This window comes from Folsomia candida, unplaced genomic scaffold (assembly GCF_002217175.1).
Source record: "Folsomia candida strain VU population unplaced genomic scaffold, ASM221717v1 Fcan01_Sc001, whole genome shotgun sequence".
Classification (NCBI taxonomy): domain Eukaryota; kingdom Metazoa; phylum Arthropoda; class Collembola; order Entomobryomorpha; family Isotomidae; genus Folsomia; species Folsomia candida.
In genome coordinates this window covers 11837321-11858459 of record NW_019091193.1, presented here as the reverse complement: position 1 = coordinate 11858459, position 21139 = coordinate 11837321, and the positions used below count along the sequence as shown (strand labels likewise).

Sequence of the window (21139 nt, the reverse complement as noted above, 5' to 3'; positions counted from 1 at the left end):
AAAGATTTTCATTTTTATTTAACAATCAAATTCAAGGATCAGCCATAACCAATACAAATTAATGCATAAGTTACATGGGATAATCCTTTGGCTAAGGTACGTTTCATTTTTGTTAAAATCTACCAGCCCCACCCACCAGCCCCGCCCGCAGAACCAGCACCCCCCTTTCCGCCGCCCCAGCCTGCCCCCCCTTTCCCCCCACTTGAGCCTTTGGATCCGGCGGACCCCTTTCCCCCAGGCCCACCCCACCCCACTGGATAAAAATAGGAGACAGGATTTTTAAAAAAATTCCCAGATCAACCTTGAGACAACTACAAAAGTGAAAATCATAATTTTTTTATCTCCGAAACTTACCTGATCCATGTCCATACCCACCTCCACCACCGTGACCGTGACCGTGCTCATAATCGCTGTGACCTGCAAATAACGATGCCAAAACCTTATGTATGATTCGCACGCATGTACATACATACACATATGCATTCCCGTTGATGCCAAGCAAAAGAAACTAAACCCAATATATACAAATTTGCAGAGAAAATAGCTTTATTCAAAAATTGTACAATTGAACGCACATTAGAGTAAGGCACTAATAGTTGTAAGGCCATCAAACATTCGAAGCGAATGATGAGGCAGAGGAAATGTATAACAAGTTAGAAGAACAAAGACTACTTTCTCCTCCATCCTCCTAAAAGTGTATAATTAATAAATACAGTGTACATAACTTCAAAAGTTTCCAATCTTTGAAGGGTCTTACCATAACCACCACCTAAAAATTAACAAATTGTTAGAATGCTTGCAAACTTGAATCCATTAATAAAATTTGTTGCAAAAAAATTACCGCCATGACCCCCACCGTGGCCACCCCCTCCGTAACCACCTCCATGTCCTCCCCCACCCCATCCTTTAATAATTCGAAATATTAATTTCGATTTCGATCGGTTAAAAAAAGATTACATACCTCCCCAACCTCCGTTTCCTGCAAATAATTAATTGAACTGTTGTTTAACTTAACTTTTAATTTATTAAAAAATTATTTCGAACCTCCGCCCCCGCCCCACCCCCCACCACCACCACTACCCCCTAAAAATATCATAAAAATAACGTTAAAAAATATGAATTTCAATTTTTTTAGCCCGAACCAGGGCTTATGTAATCGTCATTTCTGTCCGTCCGTCGTCTCTCTTTCGATAACTCTCGAACGAGTTGCCCGATTTGGACCAAATTTGGTACAGGAATGTATCTGGGCAATGCAACGACCGATTTTGAAGATGGGTTCGATCAGAAAAGTTTTGGACCGGTGGGGGTCATATAAGTGGGTAGGGTATTATGCACCAAAATTTCAAAATTGTGATAGAAAGCTGAAAATCGGCATGGAGCGTACTAATGACTCCTAATGAACGAATATAAAGTAAAATTGCAAAAATTTTCATCTGGAGGGACCCTAGGGGGTGACCCATACCGATTTTTCAAAATCATCCAATCGAGCTGAAATTTTGCATAGAGGCTGATAATGGCCCTTAATAGAAGAATATGAAGTCAAATTGGTAAAATTGGTTTTCACATCCGGAATCCGTTGGGGTGACCCATACCAATTTTCATAACTTGTTGCAAAAAGCTGAAATTCGGAACGGTGTTACTTAATTGCTTCTCATGAAATTATATGGAGTGAAAGATGTACAAAAGGTAACCAAAAGGGCACAGGGCTGCCCATACCGATTTCTAAGAATTTATATAGGTATATTCAGCTAAAATTTAGTGAGGAGTCAAAAAATAACTTAGGATTCGAATTTTGGAGGGTTAAACTTCGAAATTTTTATAGGAACAGCCTCCACTATTCGTGGTATTTGGTGCCAAGTACTTAATACTACCAACTGACGTTAGTTAGTGCAAACATTCGTGAAAAATAGTATAACATTCTGACAAACATGGGTGTACTAATCCTGGTTCGGGCTAAGCAAAGCTGTACTGATAGGTTCTTGAACTTGTTTACGTACCCCATCCTCCGCCACCGCCACTCCCACCCCAGCCACCTTTTTGGAACAGAGTATTACAAAGTGTAACAAACAATTATGCATAATGATTGCAAAAAATTCTCACCGCTACCACCCCATCCCCCTGCATAAGTTAAACAAACAATTTAAAAATGTACTATCATAAACAGATATTAATATCATAAAGGTAAAATGAATGCACCCACCTTGTCCTCCTCCTGCTGATCCTGTGGTTATCACGATGACCTTCCCACCGCCTCCCTTCGTGGCCTCAACTGTCACAATGAAAGCTAACGCCACCAGGGAAAATACAATTACCTATATTGGTGAAATCCAAAATATGTATGTAGTATGAGTACTCGAAGGTATATGTATGTAACTCTTTTTAATAATGGTAACACTTGTATATTTATTTCTTAATTAAGTCTCTCACCACTTTGTTTGTGCCCATTTTGTTGGTTTAGACTAGTCAAGTAAACACACCAATGCAGAAAAGTCGACACCCGAAAAAATCGGGAAATTTTAGCCTTCCGGAGCAACAATTAATCGGATCCAATTCTATCTTTCAAATGACATGTGAGACATGCAAGGACCATTATTTATACACTTTTAACTGGCAAACACACGTCTAATATCAAAAAAAGAATAACGCAACTTTCCCTAGATTTCATTGATCTCATCCATTCAATACTTTTACCCAAACAAGACCAAAACTTGACGTTAACGGAAATCTTACATGCCGTATGTACAGGTATAATGGGGTGTGAATTAAGTAAGAGTGAATTAACAAGTGATTTCGATTCAGTATTATTGACATTGTTTGCTTTATTTTATAACTTTTTATGTAAAAAAAGGTACTACGAATCGTGTCTCGCTGTATTCTGAGAAAATAAATAAATGGTCCTCAAATTACACGCTAATTAGAGAATCTTATTCCACACTTTTCTAATGGGAATCCTAGTTTTTCAGCAGGATACGTGTAATCCATGGCACAGTAGGCTTGCCCATCCCAAATGAGATCTTGCTGAGTTGCATTTTTATTCCTAAATAAATTTTGCACTTACATATCTACTTAATTGGAATTAAAACTTTGTGGCAAGTAAAACTTCAATATCAAGGGGATCAAGGGGATCACCTTAATTCTGATTTAGTCAGCGGTCGTTTTAACCATCCTTTGTAAGAAGAATGCACATGGGCCGCTCCAACACAGTGATCCAAATTTTGAATAGTTTTCTCAAGAGTCAAGTCAAGATCCATGTTCATGAATAAACGCTGCATCATGTCATAAGAACTACCTGGATTTTTCCTACAAATACATATGTGCATTATAAGTAGTCGCAAAAATGGAAATCCGACAACCCCAATACTCAAGAGCATCTCTGCACAGATGCGTACTGATCTAGTACTTACGTACATATGTATCTATAGTAAGTGACATTTAAGAGAAATTCATTTCAAGAAGCACACAATCAAGTGCATGCACGTACTCACCATCGACGAATCAAATCAGGAGCTATCAGGGACTGCCATCGATTTTGCAAAACGCTCAAGTCAGAAGAAAACTCATTAAATGATGACTCAGCGCAATAGTAATGAATGAACAGCATTATTTTCCAAACCGACTCCAAAATTAGATCGAATTTCTCTACATTAATCTTGATTTGTCTCGGTACTTGTAAAAGCTGTAAAATTGTGGTTCCATTCCGAGCTTTAAACTTGAGTAGTGGAGTCTAGTCAAGAAAATTGAGTGAAAATTTTTTTAATGAGATTTATAGCCCGAATAAATGCACATATATATAAAGCCTTTGACCAAGTAGCTCTCAATTTGCAAACGTATTTACATAGGTACGTTTCCTACCTTGGAACAACTCTTGCCATTTTTGAAGACAAATGAGGTTCCGCTTGCTTCACATTTCTTTAATGCTCTCAAAATTCGTAATCTTGTTGCATTATCAGGATCCACGTTTGGTGGAAATAGTGTGAAAGACTCTTCGAGTAAAAATTTAAACAAAAGAAATATATCGTCCAAATACAATTCTGGAACCATTGTAGTTGGACATGTCTTTTTGAAAATTTTCTTCCCAATTTCCAAAAACTTCCATTCCATAAAATCAAACATTTCAACCGGAAGTTCATGATAGAACTTTGAAGCATAAAATTTTGCCCCAATTCGTTGTGATTGATCGTCAACGTTTTGTCTAACAACGTCGGAATCATTTTTATTAGTGGTGGGAGAAGTGGCAGTCCTAGTAGCATCCTGGCTATAATCCAAGTAATCTTCTTGTCCAATGGCAGGCATTGCAAACTCGGGTTTACATGGTTCTTTTGTCTCCCATGTTGTTGATGATTCTTTCTGAGAGGTTCCATGCACTTTAAACTGCATCTTATTTGGTTTCTTTTGAATCCGATCTCCACGGAATTTTGAATCCAGACACAGATTTTCTTGCACATAAATCGACAAATTATGTATTTCGTCCAATTCGAACTTGTAATAACCAAAGAACACAGTTCGTGGTTTCATTAAGCAGTTTTGAAGTCTCGAGAAGCCTCGATGCTGCTCAACTGCAAATGCATTCGTTCCCCAGGTCAAAACTTCAAACGTGTTATCATCCACTAAATCAAATGTTTTTCCACGTTTCAAATCAGAATTGTTTAGAAACAGACGTCGACCAGAAGTAGCTATTTGTCCCCCGTTGTTTTCATTCCCCAAATAAACGATGCCTGCAATCTTTATGTTTTTCAAATAGAGGTGACTAATACATCCTTTGGTTTGAGGGTAAGCGCTCCAAATAATCGGATTTGATTGACACCATTCCTCATATAACGCCCATCTAACGATTTAAAATACACCAATACTGATAAACTGACTCTTCAATGCTCAAAAGAATCAAGTAGTTATTCTGTAATTGGATTTATTTAGTAGAACATATTTATGGGGTATTTCTATCTTATTTCTATCTCATTGAATTTACATATTAAATTCCTTCTTACGTTCCTTTATCGAAACAGAGGGACCCCAAAAGTCGTGGCTCAGTAAACCAGACTCCGGCTTTACATTTGTATTCTTCAGCAGAGTACACTGTCCCGTTCAGACACACTTTCATTTTCCAACTTTCAACCTCGTTTGATTCAAAGAAAAACAACAAGAAAAAAGTAATTAAAATCGAATTGACTACTGCCATTCTCTAATTGTACAAAGTATGTTAATCAACGCAGTCAACTGAGAACTAAAAAAAGACATAATGGATCAACGAAACCAACAACACGCAATTGTTGACTGTTCTGTTTTTTAAGATTTGTTTATATCACAAAATATTTACAATACAATAGTAAATAATTAATATGAATACTGATGAAATATGGCAGGTTTTAATTGCAACTCAACATCGATTTACGCATGACTTTAAGCTGTAAAAATTAGTTTCATAATGACCCATCTACATAGATCGTTTCATTTTCAGGTTATCCCAACTTGTGCACTACATGTAATTTGGCTTGGGTATAAAAATGGCTGTTACATGTATGTTTTTTTAATTGACAGTGCATTTTGTAAAATCAGACAAGTAAATTCTAAGAATACATGTTCTTGGAATTTTAAAACTCGCGTCAATATTCGAAAAGTTACAGGACTAAATAAAAAAGTTTGGTTTCCTTCCTTAATGTTGCCACAAGCTCAAATTCGAGAAGAATAATGCTGACAAGGGAACCTTAAGTACTGTCATACTGTCCCATCTCGATTTCCTTTCGGATAGTCTTATTTGATAGATAATTTAGTGTAACGGAAACTTTGTCATAGAACATACGGTGCAAAATCACGTTGTCGCGAAATATTTGGCGAGAGCTGCTCCAGAACGTGTCATTTTTCCAATGCTTTTAACATATCATGTATTTCCTCTTAAGTGGAACTGCGTTATCTTAAAGTATGCTGCGCAGTAAGTTGAGACTGAAATTCAGCATTATAATTTTTTGAGACGCAACTTCAAGGGCTTCTAGGGGTATAAAGCGTTTTTTTCTAAAATGACGAAATTCGATACAAATCGGGCTGAAAGTAAAAAACTTTTGAATCGAGTTTTTCAAAACTAAAAAAACGTCGCCCAACGTGACTCGAACATGACGTGGCAACACTTCAAAACGGAAGTATGTCACAAAACGAAAATCTGCGTTTATATTTCGAACTATTAGGATGACAAAAAGCGAAATTCAAACAACATTCGAGGCCACCACTCGTTATAGCCAACCCCAGAAAATTTGAAGCCGTAAAAAAATTCTTCACCACGAATCCTTCCAGATCAAGTCCTACGGAAGCTAGGGAACTGAAAATCTCAAAAAGCTTGTTGTGCTGCATTTCAGTTAATCAACTGGGGAATACAGAAAAAATCAAACCAAGCGTGGGAAAAAATGTTCAGGACCCGAAAACCAGGGTGCAAAAAAGTTGCAAAAAAACCAGTCGACAAATGTCATGAAAAATTTTCATCGTTTGTGACGAGAACTACGTCGACCCTGATCCCTTAAAGACTTCGAAAAGCACATTTTTTCACTCTGGCAACCCAGTGAGTGTAGATTATCAACAGAAGTTGTACATAATATCTAAATTCCCTTCAAAACTCCAAGCAAGGCTTACATTGAGACAAATGGGCTTGATTGATTGATTCATTGATTGATAGTCATTTATTCACATGTTATTCCTTGATCAGTACAATTTAATGACTGGTTTACATCAAGTAACACTAAAAAATAGATTGAGTAAAGAAACTAAATTAACTACACAATGTGGTATTTACTTATGATCTAAACAAAGTTACTTGTACGTTTTTTCATAACAAACTCCGTGATACGACTTCGTACATTTCCTGATATATGTATGTTCTCACTAAAAAGTTCATGTAGCATTTGCGCGTCTAAAGTATTCCATAACTTAATTGAGTAATAGCGCATTGAATTCGTAAAAATGACAGAGCTGTGCGTTATTATGTGCATTTTCTGCGAACTCCTAGTTCTATGCCCTGTTTCGTTTAATGTATACATATTATCAAATTCATTTACATTAGTCCCATGTTTTTTTATCTTGAACAAATTCCATATAGCATAATACTCTAGCCTCTCTTTAATCGACAATAAGTTAAATTTTTCTAACAAATCATCATAATTTATGCCAGCATGTGACTTTTTGCAACTTGCTCTTGCATTCGCTACAGTATTATTATCAAATTGACATTTCCAGTAAGTTTTGGTATAATATTTCGCTAACTTTGGATAACAATAGGTACCTAACAGTTGATTCACTTTGGCTTGTATTCTTGTAAAGTCACCTACTCTACAGGGACCCCATATTGTCAGACAATAATCGGTCACCGCATTTACATATGCATTTAACAAAACAGTAAGCATATGTCGTGTGAGATGTCGTCGTAGCCTGCTCAGTAATCCAATATTAATACTAACTCTCTTTTGCACACTTTCTGAATGGGCCTTGAATGAAAAAAATTCATCTACAACGACTCCTAAATATTTATATGAGCTAACTCTTTCAATTTCCACTCCATTAATTAGTATAGGTGGTAAATTCTCAAAAGTTGTACAATTTGGCCTTTTCCTGATAACCATGTATTTTGTCTTTTCCTTATTCATACTTAAACCTTTGCTTTCTAACCAGTTATTCAAATTACACAACTTATCACTCATTTCGTTTATAATAACATTAATATCACTCCCACTAATCTGTACAGAAGCATCATCAGCAAATAAAGTGTAAAAACAATCCGTTAAAACCGTTGCGATGTCATTTACAAATAAAGAAAACAATACTGGACCATTAACAAAACCTTGTCCGATACCACGATTTACAACGAATGCTCTTGAGATAAAAACACCAATTTTAATGTAATAATGTCTATTTCTTAAATAATTACATATTAATAATAACAATTTGGCATTAATTTTATAAAATTCACGCAGCATTTTTAATAGGTGATAATGAGAGATCGAATCAAATCCCTTTCTTAAGTCAATAAAAGCAACCACCACAAATTGGTTCGGTTTGTCTAATTCATTAAAAACATTCTGTGAAAATACTGTCAATGCTGTTGTACAAGATCGTCCCGTTCGAAAACCATGCTGATTATTATCTAATATATTTAACTTTTCTATCGGGGGTAACAATTTCATTTTAAGAATATACTCAAATAATTTGCTAATCGAGTGGAGAGAAGATATTGGCCTGTAGTTATTCGGATCCACGTGACTTCCTTTTCCCTTATACAGAGGTAAAACCAGCCCTTCCTTAAATCTATTAGGATATGTACAAGTTGTAAATATGGTTGTAAAAAATATTGCTAAAGGTATAAGTAAATAAGGTAACAGAGGTTTTAACATTTTGATGGGGATTCTGTCCTGGCCCGAAGACTTTGGCTTCAATTTTGGAATACATTTTGAAATGTCATTCTCACTAACAATAATATTATTTTCATCCGACAATGCATCACTTTGCAATAACTTTAATAATTCATCACTACACTCTTGGGAAGTCTCATCCTGAAGTATGAATGTGTCACTTAAGAGTTTAGCTATTTCATTCTTATCAGTCACCGTCTCGTCATCTCTCTTGAGATAGTTTATTTCTGCAGATTGTTTGATATTTTTACCAGTTAATTCTGAGTATGTTTTCCAGATTGTTTTTGATTCTAGACTAGAAAATTGTTTCTTCAAATATTCACGCTTTTTTAATGAAATACGATTTTTTGTGAAATTGCGTAATTTGTTATATTGCTTTCTTAAATCTGGAGTTGGTGAATTATCAAACATGTTTTTTAATTTATCCCTTTTTTTGATTAGCTGCAAAATTTCTTCATCCATCCATTCTGCAGCATTTCCTCTAATCCTTTTCTTTCTAATGGGACACAATTGATCAATAACATTGAACACCGTAGTTTCTAAAATTTCAAGTTGAGAGTTTACATCAAAATTTTCCTCTAAACAACTCCAGTCGAGTGTTTTTAAGTGTTTGCCTATCTCATCTGCATTAAAATTCTTACTTGAACGGAATTCAATTATTTTTGATTCGGTTTTTGCCTTCTTTGCACTTTTTACAAAATACGTGAATCTATGATCCGTTGTAGTAATTGAAAAAACACCTGATTGTACTATTTTCGTTGGAAAAGAAACATACACATGATCCAAAAGAGTGCACGAGGTTAGCGTGACCCTAGTTGGGTCCTTAATCAACTGACATATTCCTACACTATTGGTCACAATCTCAAGTCTCGCTTTGTGTAGGGAGTTAACAATTAAATCTACATTTAAGTCACCTAAAATTACATAATCTACTTTATCTTTAATTACTAAATGTATTAATGAATCAAGTGAATCAATAAAATCCTGCTTATTCACATGAGGAGGGTTATATACTAATATTACTATAATCGGCGAGGTGAATGAAGGGAAGAGTTGAACAATGTTTACTTCTGTTTCTCTTGGAAATCCCACGTCGTAATGTAGAGGTAAGTATCTCATTTCATCATCAATATAAATTCCCGAACCTCCTCCTTGACGTGTCTCCCGATCAAAGCGCAGAAACTTGTATCCTTCCACATTAAATTCGGATGTAATTGCATCCTGATTTAGCTTGGTCTCCGTTATTCCACAAAAACAAAATTTATGGGTCATTAGAAAATTTCTAAATTCATCCATCTTGCCCAAAATACTATTTATGTTTACATGGCCGAATTTCTGACCTTTTGCGAACACAGGTAGTGGCAACTGTTCGCAATTATATGAATCCAATGAATTATCCAGCCGGATATTTTCCGTATCTTCTTCCTCAAACGCAGGGGGCAGTAACGCATCTTTGAAGCTGCTATCCCCGTCACAACATCGAGGGCATGTCCATTCCGGTATGACATTGTCAATCTTATATCCCGCCGGCAGCTTTTTAATGAGAGGGTGACAAGTTTTATGGTGAACTTGACGGCATTGGCAGCATTTGAGGCGATGTTGTCGTAAACCAATCTAAACTTAAAATAGAAAACCCTCCAAACGTCCCTATTTGCAAGAAATCGAAAAGATTTGGGTTTTGTGGAATAGAAGGTACTCTGACCTTCGGTACAAGGCCAAACATCTGGAAAAATTCGAACGTTAATGGCGAAGAATCATAAGGACATTTTGAATTTCGAGTGAAAATCGCAAATTTGAGGGTTGTTGCGGAAAATCTGATTGGTGACTAAGAATGAAGAAAGACAAATCCTTCGAAACAAAAACTGACATGTCTGGTTCCTACCTACAATTTACGAAAGGCTTTGTAAATATCTACTAAGCAGGTCGAAATGCACAGGTCATTGAGCGCGGTTCCACTTAAGAGAATATGGATCATAGATAACAGACTTCGGAATGATGAATGAAATGAAGTTTATAAATTATACACACCTGTCTGTAATTTCATGCTGATCACCAATATGTAAAAAACGATGCAAACATTTGCAATTTTTTCAAATTGCGAAATTCTGCAAAATTTTCTAAATTTGAATTTCGACATTTTTTGAAATTTCAATAAAATTTCAATATTAAACTTCCTTAAATTTATTTTTGCAAGTTGTAATAATTTCTGTAAATTTGTATCATTAGTTTTTAACATACTCAATAAAATAACTTTTCCGTACCTCGTTCCAGATTTTAAGCTTTTGGAAAACTGGAAAAATGTTCATCTGGGAGGGACCCTGCGGGGTCCCTCCACTATGGCATATATATACGACGGCGTAAATATAGGGCGCCCTATATTTGTGCCGTCCTATAAAAATGCCATAGTGGAAGGACCCCGCAGGGTCCCTCCCAGATGAACATTTTTCCAGTTTTCCAAAAGCTTAAAATCTGGAACGAGGTACGGAAAAGTTATTTTATTGAGTATGTTAAAAACTAATGATACAAATTTACAGAAATTATTACAACTTGCAAAAATAAATTTAAGGAAGTTTAATATTGAAATTTTATTGAAATTTCAAAAAATGTCGAAATTCAAATTTAGAAAATTTTGCAGAATTTCGCAATTTGAAAAAATTGCAAATGTTTGCATCGTTTTTTACATATTGGTGATCAGAATGAAATTACAGACAGGTGTGTATAATTTATAAACTTCATTTCATTCATCATTCCGAAGTCTGTTATCTATGTTAAAAGCATTGGAAAAATGACACGTTCTGGAGCAGCTCTCGCCAAATATTTCGCGACAACGTGATTTTGCACCGTATGTTCTATGACAAAGTTTCCGTTACACTAAATTATCTATCAAATAAGACTATCCGAAAGGAAATCGAGATGGGACAGTACTTAAGGTTCCCTTGTGAGCCTAATGTTGTTTATGAAGAGTTGGTGTGCCAAACTGCTTGGTCACAAAACTGGGTTTCTGTTTACCGAAATCTACTTACCGACATTGGTTTACCGACGCATTATTTACCGACCTAATTATATACCGACGTAATTATTTACCGGCTAATTATTTACCGGCTAATTATTTACCGACTAAATATTTTCCGACTTAATTATTTACCGACCGTGCACACTATCCAAAACGCCAGATTAGAGGAATAAGTCCACGAACATTTTTCTCATAAAATTTTTGCATATTCTGGGCCCCAGGTGACCATGGACGTGTTCTTAAAAATTCGACGAGCCACACCCACTTTGGGTGAGGTTCTTTCTTAGTTGGTTTATGGGGTCAATCGCCCATGTGAAATATGTAGCCCAAGCGATTATACACCTTCAGTAAAAATTTCTACCAAATCGGTCCTTAAACCGAAAAGTTATTAAGGGTAGAACTTTGGCGAAAGGCAAAAAAGGCCAACTTTCGAAAATTGATTAGCTTCAGCCGAGCCTGCAAAGTGCGTCGCAAGTCCCGTAAAATTATCCCATGTCGAAAGGGAACGATGTCGTCATGTCGAAATTTCGACATGGTCCTTGAGATGCCGACAAACTTTCGACAAAGTCCATGCCCCTCAAAATTGGATGTCGACAAGGTCAAAAGTGTTGATATATGTATTTTGAAGCGCAGAAGAGTCTAGGTTATGAATTTCAAATCTCTACGACCATGTCGAAATTTCGACGTGACGACATCGTTCCCTTTCGACATGTTTTCAGACCCAGCTGAAGCTAGATAACGATATTCATTATGTTTACTACGATTTCTGATCTTAATATATGTATTTATTGCATTACATCGGTAAATTATTGGGTCGGAAAATATTTAGTCGGTAAATAATTAGGTCGGTAAATAATTGGTCCGTAAATAATGCGTCGGTAAACCAATGTCGGTAAGTAGATGTCGGTAAAACAACGTGGTTTGGAGTTTGGAGTCCATACCTTGAACTCTCATCGTTTCTTACCATTACGTGGACAGTCGTCGAATTATTAAAACCGATCATAGGAATAATTAAATAATTCATCTGATAATCACGAACGAGTTGGGAACGAAAAATTAAGACTCGATTCAGGAAAGTGAACTTCCTTAGGAACTATTCTAAAATGTCCAAGTAGAAAAATCTGTGCGTAGCTCTATATAATATTACTAATCATTAGGGTGTCCCAACTTTGTAAATTTAAATTTTAAAAGAAACTCCAAAGTTTCCTGACCACCCATTCTCTGCTCCTGCGTATTCAAGCGATAAAAAATCGGGACAGTCAAGTATTGAGCGAAAAAAGCAGATTTCAAATTTTTAGCTTTTCGCTTTTTTAGATCTTTTTTACAAACTTGGGAGACCCTATTATAGAGGAAATCAAATAATTCATAGAGATTTTATTCTTCCATTCATATAATTCTTTCATCCATTGGTTCCTAAGAAAATATAATTCATCTCGAAACATTGTCTTCTGCAGAGTTTTTTGTGACCAACAATTGTTTGCACTTGCAAGAGCCCACTTAGCAGCTATTGAGATGAGTTGAGAACAAATCAACAATGCAGGTGGTTCAACCCATCACGTGGAAATGTACTTTTGTTTGTTGAATAAAAAAGCTCATAGCAAAAGCAGTGCATCCATGATACGGGTCCCATGTAGTCACAAGTCTGGTAAGGGTTATATATATGATTGCACAACATCCCAATCATCCCTTTCCTTCCGAAGCGGACAGGTCTCCAACAAATGAGACTAAAAGCTTTACCAGATTGCCAGCAAGGATAGAAAATTATTGCAGGAATTATTATAATGAATGGAATGGAATGAGAGCTGTGTGAATATATGAATTGTAAAGCATGTAGAGCGCAGGTAGATTTTGTACAATTGTTCAGCCAGAGTGCATGGAGAATATGCAGAGCTGTCCCTTGAAAGTTGAAAAGTATGATCATTTGGTGACGACCGAGTACGACGAGATATACGCCAGCGATCTCATCGCTTCGTCAGTTTTAAGCATTCGTTGCTATACGATTGCCACTCATTTCCCGTCAGCTCAGAATGTGACACAGACAGTGGTACAAGTACGGCAGAAGTGCATGGCTACACACACGGCAGACAATGAATACATATTTTTTTGCTTTTACAACCATTGTCTAAATCAACCAGTTGGAATTTGGAATTACTCTCATAGCGTGGATTCTAGCATTAACTCAGATGTGTGTTCGGTCCCCCTTGAGTTAGTGAATTTCACACAGGGCAAAGATGACAAAGTTTTAAAAACAACGTTGCGCCCCACAACACCACAACCATCCGGTGAGTCAGAGAACCGCATGCACGTATGTACATATGTATACGCGGTTGAGCTTTGGCGTTTCCCCCTCATCAGCAGATTTTTATACTCAACAATCACAACAATCAGCAAACACGAAAAGTGCGTTTTAATGAAACTAGTGAATGTCAAGGAAGGAAATAGTCAAGGATGGGTGTTGAATAAAATATATAGTGCAATACAGTGAAGCATACGTGATATTAAGCAACACACACAGTTCCAGTAAATAATTTTGGTATAAACATTCAATAATTTTTAGTATGAACCATATACTTAAATTGTGAAACATTTTATAATATTATTGTCAAGAAATGTCATGACTTGCAGCAAAAAAAGAAAGAATAATCGAGAGCAACTTCCATCATCTGTGGGAAAATATTTCTCAAGTTGTTTTGTACTAAAGTCAAGGTTTCTTGGAAAACTTGCTCGCATTCATACAAACGTATCGTCTATGCAGCACGTTTGCTGTTTTCTAGCTTTCAACAACTTCAAACGATTAACTCTGCAAATGAATAAAAAAATATAATCACAGTTGAACGGTTCTCGATAGACTGTTAAATTTCCCATTTTAATGCATGCAAATGCAAAAACGTGAAATATGTATATTTATGTACAAATTCTCTATTGCGACAGTTGTGATACTTTCATAACTTTCAGAAGTGTGCGTTAAGTCTTAATGATGGACTTAAGTGAGTTAAGCAACATTGTTGATGGTCAATAATTTGGAATTAATAATAGACACACAACATATGTAATATTACATAATAAAAGTAGGAAACAGGAGGAAATAGTGAGACATAAAGAATTGTGTTAAACAGTGTCGCATTAAATGACATCAATCAGCAAAGTTTTGCCGGAACCGGACACAATAAAAGTCACCGAAACACGGAAAACAACAACATGATTATCAACGGGATGAATTACTACTCCAATACTTTACCGTAATTTTTGTGTTTCACATAATTGGCTTAATTGAAAACATGCAGCCTATATGTATGTATATATTTATGTTTGAGAGATTTTTCACTCCTATTATTTTACGACACGCCATAACTTACACTCATTAATCGCACTGCTTGGTAAAAATATTTGCTCTGCTGTACATATGTACATAAGTGGAACAACAGATCGGGTTTTTTTTCTGAACCTGGTTTCTGTCGTCAAGCCATCATTATCACTTTCGTGTGATACCGACAAGCTCCCACACACACACTCCTCGTACGAACCAACCTTGATAACAAGCTTATCTGCAACTGTTTAATTACATTTGCCATTTATTTCCCATTAATTTCACCTTGGCTCTTCATGTCAGTAGAGTAGCGAGTTCGGGGGTGGATTAATAATTGCCAGGCGAGCATATCATTATTACGAAGAGCGAATTGAACCAGAAAATGCAGACGGGTAGAATAATAATGGAATCACTCAGAATATGTATGCAGAGTGTGACATGATGAAATGAGATAACTATCAAAAGCTCTCCACAAGAATATGTACAGATGTATTTACAAGCGCATAGTGGAGAAAAAATCGACTGGAACTTTGTGGTGTTGGCGATAAGGCAAGGTGCTACTCTGTCAGTGGTACTTCTTGTCGATATATTTATGCAACCCAATTCCAGGCAGGAGGAGCAGGTAGAGATCATTCATTACCTTGCAGTTGCAGTGTGACTGACCAAACAGCGCTGAAGTAGAAGCTTCCTGTCATTTTCCACAAATTACGTCAAGTTTCCAACTTATTACATTTGCGGTTGGTGGTTAAATTGAGGTATCCTTGTTCCAAAATAGGAAATATCTCTCTTTTAGTGCTTTTTAATTGCAATTATTGAGTAAATAACCACACCCTCCTTGAACCCAATAATAATAATAACATGTTGTTTGTAACATTTTATTTCATTTTGCCAAGTTTCATTGTTTAATTGTTTCTGTGCTGTGATTTTAGCACCATGAGTGGATCAGTGGACCCAATCTTCAAACAGATTCCGAAAGGATCGACGTGTTTTCTCATTTGGAGAATTGAGGTTTGTCAAAAATCTTATATCTTTTCGCCATAAAAGTCATTTGATCTACTATTTAAAATAGGGTGGGCATGTCGGCATTGCGAATTTTTACGATCTCATCTCTAATCTTGGTTCATTAAAATTTCAAAGCGTATTTGCAGAAATGAACTGCATCAAAAATTAAGAATCCAAGAGACGAAAATGTGAAAAAATACCACGTTTTTATTACGGGCAGCCTGACACAGTTTATGTTAAACACCGTGGTCCGTGAACAGGGCGTGTGTTCAAAAAATTTATGCATGAATAACGATGGTTTATTTCACGAGGGATTTGAACAGGCGTCGTAAAACTGCCGACAGCCACGAAACGCTGTTGCGGCTGTTACTCTCTCGAAATTAAATGGCGTAAAGGATCCACAACAAGTCAACAATTTCATCCCAAAATTCAGAATGCATGCTCTAATTTATTGCCGTTTCCATTTTTCATCAGAGCAAAACATTATTATAATATTTGGGAAAGTATGTAGGGTTGGGATGCATATATATTAAATCTGTATGCAGTTGACACAAACTCAAGTACCAAAAAGATGAATGTTGGATATATTTATCTATAACTGTCTAATCATTTCGATCGATGAGGTCTCACCACCACACCGGCCGCTTAAATGTACATGTTTATCTAATCAATACGCTAATGTTCAAGCCTAATACCAAGTATTTCATTTGTAGATGTTAAACAATGGACGTGTAGTAATTGGCAAATTGACACTATCTCTGCTAAATTATTACATATTAGTCTACTTTTTTAGTTGAAATAATTTCAACGAAAAATTTAAAGAATGATTTATTTATTTATCATTTTATGAAAATACAGAAGCTGCAAATCGTCCCTCTTCCAAGAGACCAGTACGCCAGCTTCTACAATGGAGACTCGTACATCATTTACAGTGCATCGGAACCAAATCAGCCCGGTGGCATGAATGTCAAGGTAATCGCTTATCACCTGAGCGCATCTCACATGATGATACATGTCACTTGTCAAGCTTCATTTAAAAAATGTTTCGTACAACCCGGCTCAACCATATTTACTATATCTGCACATTCCCTTGCATTTGCATGATTTGCTTATGTGCACTGAATACATATTTATTGAGTATAGTTTATCAATTTAAATTTAGTGAATTACTAAGGCTTGATTGATGCATTCATCAGATTTAAACAGATATCGACTTCCGTCACTACTTTATTCAATAGGTTCATTATGAAATCATCGCTGATTGCAGCACAGAAATATTCTATCTTTAATTCCAATGGGTTGAAGCGATGGTGACTAAAGTGAAATTGAATTCGATGAATGACAGCAAATAATAAATGCTTTATTAAACGTGTTTTGCTTTAACTGTCAATATCTTTTTAATCAAATATAGGAAAAGCCGGCTCGAGCCTTGGAACAAAACATTCACTTTTGGCTTGGAAGTGCCACAAGCACTGATGAAGCTGGTGTAGCAGGTATGAAAAACAAACAATATGCTGTCGGATGAATGACAACTATTGCATTTGTCATTGAAGCTACACATTTTTATGGGTGACAATTTTTAGCATACAAAACCGTTGAACTGGATGATTTCCTTGGTGGAGCACCAATTCAACACCGTGTAAGTGAAAGTCATTTTTACTAACAATGCATCTTTGCAGATTAGTAGAACGCATTGTCTCAAACAATAAAAATATACTACACTAACGTTTCGAGTACACTTGAAAATGCACAACAATTCCATAAATAGAAATAAGTAGCCTATAGCTTAATATTTCGTAGCTAAGCTTTTAATTGCCTAATATTGTAATTTTTGCAGGAAACTGAAGGAGCGGAATCACAACGGTTCCGATCATATTTCCCGAACGGGATACGGTAAGCCTTATAAACGTTGGACTGTTTTTCTGTCAATGTGAGTGCTAGTATTTTTATGCAAAGATTTAAATTTCAGAATTCTCCAAGGAGGTGTTGAAAGTGGATTCCAACATGTTTCCCATGTTTTCATACCCAAGCTGTTTTGCGTCAAAGGAAAACGACGACCGGTGGTGCGACAACTTCCCAAAGTTTCTTGGAGCAACATGAACTCTGGCGACGCTTTCCTCTTGCAGACAAAGGAAGCAATTTTCCTATGGGAAGGGAAGACTGCGAACAATTTGGAAAAACTTCAAGCTGCCAAAGTAAGATGTTCTATTCCTTTAAGTATTTATTTGCTACTATTTGGAACTACTCATTCTTTTCTAAATATTAAAAAAATCCTTATAACAGGTGTCCCAGCAATTAAAAGCGGAATCTGGTGCCAAATCAGTTATCGTGTTTGTGAAGGATGGGGAGGAAGAACAACTACAGGACATCGAAAAGAGCTTGTTTGAAATGTACCTTCCCCTTAAAGACAGAAGTCAAAAGAAATCGGCATCCGATTATTCCGATGACGCCGTGGACAGGGAAGTGACGCATGAAATCAAGCTGTATCGGTGCTCCGACGATGACGGGACGCTTCGTGTCACCGAGGTTAAGGTCGGACCTCTCTTCCAGCAGGATCTAAATTCTGGGGTAAATAAGTAAATAAATTTCAACTGCCATCCCAAGTGTATGATCTTACAATTAAAATTGTCTGAAATTTAATAGGACTCTTTTATCATCGACAATGGTACGCGTGGAATTTGGGTGTGGATTGGAAAAAAGGTATTTTTAATAATGATTTTCAGAGATGTCGATGACAGCGGAAAAAATAGTTATAAAATTTAATCAAATTAAATTAAATTGCATTTTTCTAAAGGCCAGCCCAAAGGAAAGGATTGAAGGTAAGGTTTCAAATGTCATTTAATATTTTTCATAAACTTATTGACTATTCAGTTGTTCGAAACTGTATGTGTTACATGAGTATTATTGTACTTATTTGTATTATTCAATCGTTCTCTAATCCTGTCACGTTTTCATTATTTAAATAATATATTTATTTTGTTTTATTTTTTCAAAGCAATGCGAAATGCTCAAGGTTTCATTAAGAAGAAGGGCTATCCTGATCACACGCAAGTCACAAGGTTATTGCTACGTTAATATTTATTTAGTGCCGAAAAGCGCATCAAAATCTATTTTCATGACATCAAGCTATTTATTTTTAAACAGGGTGATTGATGGAGGAGAGCCAGAGAGTTTTAAATCCCTCTTTTCTGCATGGAAAGTTAAGAATGAAACGGTAGGATTTGGGAGACAGCACTCTGGTGGCAAAGGAATTGCTAAAATCAGCCAAAGTAGTTTCGACGCTACAACTCTTCATGAACAACCTGCTCTTGCTGCCAAGATGAAGATGATTGATGATGCCTCAGGATCCAAAGAAGTGTACAAAGTGCACGAATTTAAATTAGTAGAAGTCCCTCAGCAGTATCAGGGTTCATTCTTTGAACATGATTGTTATGTTATCAAGTACTCGTCATCCGGTCCCGGCGAGTATATTCTTGTCTATTTTTGGCTGGTAAGCATCCGTCCAGCAAGCAGTCAGATAAAATTCAAATTATTCATAAAATTGTCAATATTTCTGATTATTTACAGGGACTTAAAGCCAAAAATGAGGATAGAGGTGCCGCCGCGTTACTTGCTAAAGAATTGGATGATGAAGTTGGTGGTCGCGCAGTGCAAATTCGTATTGTCCAAGGAAAAGAACCTGCACACTTTATTGCATTGTTCAGAGGGGAATTCACGGTGTACTTGGGGTCAGTGATCACATTTCAAGAAAATGCTTCATACTAATTTAATCATGAACTAATAAATATAAATATTTTACAGAGATGCCGACGACAGTGGCTACGAGCCTGTGAAGCCATATCTTTTGCAAGTATGAATTTATTTACCTAGCTGGAAACGAGTATTATTTGTTATAATTTAATTAATTTTATGCTTTAACGAAATTTATTTTTATTTTCAGGTTCGAGGAAATGTTCCAGAAGAAGCGAGAGCCTTCCAAGTGCAGAGACGTGCTGCATCGCTAAACTCCAATGACGTGTTTGTGCTTGTTGGCGACTCTGCGAGCTTCCTTTGGTGTGGAAAGGGGTCCACGGGGGATGAAAGGGAGATTGCAAAGAAAATTGCTGCGAGAGACCGTGTGGATTGTATCACCGTTTATGAAGGGCAAGAACGTGAAGATTTTTGGTCCGAAATTGGTGGCAAAGAAGACTATGCAAGTGATAAGAGGCTGGCATCAGAGTCAACACAGAAAGACCCACGACTTTTCCAGTGCTCAAATGCGACTGGAATCCTTAGAGGTATTGCTTTTAAAAAGGTACTCTAACTTATGGCTGTTGACCTCTATTTACTAATTGTATTTCAGCGGAAGAAATTGTTAACTATAGTCAGGGAGATTTGGTTGAGGATGATGTCATGGTAAGTCTACTTTTCTGTTCCCTTTGGGTTCAAGTACTGTAGTTAACAATTTCATTCTGTTCTTCTACATTGCGTTTAAAGCTCCTTGACATTGGGGACACAATTTTCTTGTGGTTTGGTAAAGGTATGAAAAATAGTAACAAATTAGCGTGTAATAAAATAAATAAGTGTGCATGCAATACTTGTCCTGATATACAGACTCCAATAAGGAAGAACAACAAGGGGCAGTCCTAATGTCTACAAAGTACTTGGCTTCTGATCCTTCAGGAAGAGATCCTGATACTCCAATTCTTGTCATCAAGCAAGGTACCTAGTACATAATAAATCTACGCATTTTAAGGTATGGAGGTAGTATTAATCAAGGAGGTATCAATTAAAAGGTATGGAGCCACCTACGTTCACTGGATTCTTTGGGGTTTGGGATCGTTCCTTATGGAGCGTAAGTGAATAAACTATTTCATATCTATTATAAAATCTATTTTCAACAGTTCTTGGAAATAGTTCTCCCTATATATAATTTTTTCGTCTATAGAACAATCAAACTTTTGAGGAACTGAAGGCACAAATGATTGGAGAACAGCCAATTCTATCAGCCTCTGCCATAACACTTATTCAGACGAATGGAGTAGATTTCGAGTCAGCAAAAAAGCATCCAATTGATGTCTTATCCGAAAAAGATCAGGATAAACTTCCTGCCGATGTAAACCCTTCCATGAAAGAGGTACTGCATACTGTGCACAACTGCCAATTTGGACATGTGTAGCTTGACTTTCCCACTAATTCATACGCATAATTCATTAATTTCAGGTTCACTTAAACGAGGCCGATTTCCAGTCAATATTCAAAATGGATTACCAGGCTTTCAGTGAGCTTCCATTGTGGAAGAAAACTCAACTAAAGAAAAACGCTGGCTTGTTTTAATTAATTTATCAGAAAATATTTTGCCCAGCAATGGAGACATTATAATTGACAAGCATGAATTAGTTGAATTTTGGGGTTAAATTGAAAATAAATTGTATGAAAACCAACGAGGATTAA

The 21139-nt window shown here is 36.4% G+C and overlaps 2 protein-coding genes and 1 long non-coding RNA gene across 4 annotated transcripts; 1 reads left to right on the top strand and 2 right to left on the bottom strand.

Moving 5' to 3' along the window:
• Window positions 1-522: 522 nt before the first annotated feature.
• LOC110842365 lies at window positions 523-1042 on the bottom strand. The gene is made up of 3 exons (XR_004833188.1): window positions 842-1042; window positions 758-769; window positions 523-688 (listed from the first exon to the last, which is right to left on the bottom strand). It is a non-coding gene; the product is annotated as an uncharacterized LOC110842365 (long non-coding RNA).
• A 1752-nt stretch (window positions 1043-2794) lies between these two features.
• Window positions 2795-5131, bottom strand: LOC118434081. The gene is made up of 5 exons (XM_035846838.1): window positions 4986-5131; window positions 3853-4825; window positions 3486-3724; window positions 3130-3300; window positions 2795-3037 (listed from the first exon to the last, which is right to left on the bottom strand). The coding sequence occupies exons 1-5, from the start codon at window positions 5096-5098 to the stop codon at window positions 2911-2913; spliced, it is 1623 nt and encodes a 540-aa protein (XP_035702731.1). The 5' UTR covers window positions 5099-5131; the 3' UTR covers window positions 2795-2910.
• Window positions 5132-13448: 8317 nt separating this feature from the next.
• On the top strand, window positions 13449-21136 carry LOC110845924 (advillin). 2 transcript variants are annotated; one of them, XM_022092484.2, is made up of 21 exons: window positions 13449-14636; window positions 15634-15712; window positions 16565-16678; window positions 17118-17199; window positions 17290-17345; window positions 17544-17599; window positions 17676-17901; window positions 17990-18274; window positions 18350-18406; window positions 18501-18525; window positions 18702-18765; window positions 18851-19196; window positions 19274-19434; window positions 19508-19556; window positions 19647-19983; window positions 20049-20101; window positions 20183-20225; window positions 20300-20407; window positions 20482-20540; window positions 20634-20822; window positions 20909-21136. In XM_022092484.2, exons 1-21 carry the CDS (start codon window positions 14596-14598, stop codon window positions 21020-21022), a joined length of 2544 nt encoding a protein of 847 aa, XP_021948176.1. In that variant the 5' UTR covers window positions 13449-14595; the 3' UTR covers window positions 21023-21136. The 2 variants fall into 2 exon arrangements, with proteins under 2 accessions (XP_021948176.1, XP_021948183.1); XM_022092491.2 differs by lacking the exon at window positions 13449-14636 and adding an exon at window positions 15299-15459.
• Window positions 21137-21139: the final 3 nt, after the last annotated feature.

Bases quoted from the DNA above. Each gene is read 5' to 3' on its own strand.
- LOC110845924 (XM_022092484.2), top strand. From the start codon at position 14,596: ATGATTATCAACGGGATGAATTACTACTCCAATACTTTACC. The intron at 14,637-15,633 runs GTAATTTTTGTG...CTGTGATTTTAG, and splicing joins TACTACTCCAATACTTTACC to CACCATGAGTGGATCAGTGG. The intron at 20,408-20,481 runs GTACCTAGTACA...ATCAATTAAAAG, and splicing joins AATTCTTGTCATCAAGCAAG to GTATGGAGCCACCTACGTTC.
- LOC118434081 (XM_035846838.1), bottom strand. From the start codon at position 5,098: ATGAAAGTGTGTCTGAACGGGACAGTGTACTCTGCTGAAGAATACAAA. The intron at 4,826-4,985 runs GTAAGAAGGAAT...TTAAATCGTTAG, and splicing joins CTCTGTTTCGATAAAGGAAC to ATGGGCGTTATATGAGGAAT. The intron at 3,725-3,852 runs GTAGGAAACGTA...TTTCTTGACTAG, and splicing joins ATGGCAAGAGTTGTTCCAAG to ACTCCACTACTCAAGTTTAA.